This window comes from Apaloderma vittatum, unplaced genomic scaffold (genome assembly GCF_000703405.1).
Source record: "Apaloderma vittatum isolate BGI_N311 unplaced genomic scaffold, ASM70340v1 scaffold10580, whole genome shotgun sequence".
In the NCBI taxonomy this organism is placed as follows: domain Eukaryota; kingdom Metazoa; phylum Chordata; class Aves; order Trogoniformes; family Trogonidae; genus Apaloderma; species Apaloderma vittatum.
Window position 1 is genome coordinate 50274 of NW_009695060.1, and position 973 is coordinate 51246.

General features: G+C 52.8%; 1 protein-coding gene across 1 annotated transcript in view; it reads left to right on the forward strand.

Annotated features, from left to right (window-relative positions):
- The window catches only part of LOC104274248 (rho GTPase-activating protein 26), a gene marked incomplete at both ends in the record, with an annotated part of 44392 nt that overhangs the window by 38595 nt on the left and 4824 nt on the right, over window positions 1-973 (forward strand). The window contains one exon of the mRNA XM_009869823.1: window positions 868-973. This exon is cut by the window's right edge and continues 29 nt beyond it. Coding sequence (XP_009868125.1) covers window positions 868-973 — 106 coding nt within the window. The remainder of the gene's footprint in view (window positions 1-867) is intronic.

The window sequence follows — 973 nt, forward strand, 5'->3', positions numbered from 1 at the left end:
CCGCGCGCACCAGCAGAGCCAGTGCGGCGAGTGGAGATGCCTCTGAGATACGGTTTTCTTGTTGGCACCCCTGGCAGGGGCAGGTAGAGCAGGGAAAGACACAGCGGGATGGAGTTTAATACACTTGAGCGAAGGGAGACCTTGTGAGGGCTGGTCTTGAGGCAGCACTGGTGTTTGTGACCTACTCTAGGGGATCCTGCTCTGGCAGGGGGCTGGACTAGATGATCTTTTGAGGTCCCTTCCAACTCCTGACGTTCTGTGATTCTGTGAATTTTCAAAATTGCAGACACTATCTGAGACACTGCAGAAAAGAAATCTAAAGAACTGATCATTAACTTGGTCAAACTGCTGAAGCCTCCACTTCATTGTCTGAGCCTGAGGTCCCAGAAAAGAAACAATAAATATCCAAATACCATCAACAAACAAAGCTGCTGCTCTTTAGGTTCGTGCATTTTTAAAATTCCATCCCCTTGAGAAAAATCTGGTTGCTCGCTTTCCTGACAGCTGTGGCTGACGTCACAAAGACTATCCCAAGCTGGGTGCGAGGGCTGGGCGGGCAGGGAAGCGCGGATGGGGATGTGCCGACCTGTCGTGCCCGCGGCACCCTCGCCGTCCCTCGTGGGGCACCACGCACCCTCCACACCTCAGCGGAGTACCTGGTAATCAGGGTTCTTCCCATCTTGCAGCAGGCTTCTTGGGTGAAGAACAGAGAAAAGGGAATGCAGGCAGGGTGGGAATTGGGATTTAGGAAATCGAACCCAAAAATCTGACTTGTTGAATGCGGAGGGGCGCAGAGCAGGCAGGTACGCAGCTGCTCTGTTCCAAGGGGGCGATGCCAAAGAACAACTTGTTTATTATTTTTAACAGATATTTAACACGGTGCCAGAGACTCCGCCGTCGAACTCGCAGCTGCTGTTATCTCGCAAGAAGAGCACGGACTCGAAGCCTCCCTCCTGCAGCGAGCGACCGCTGA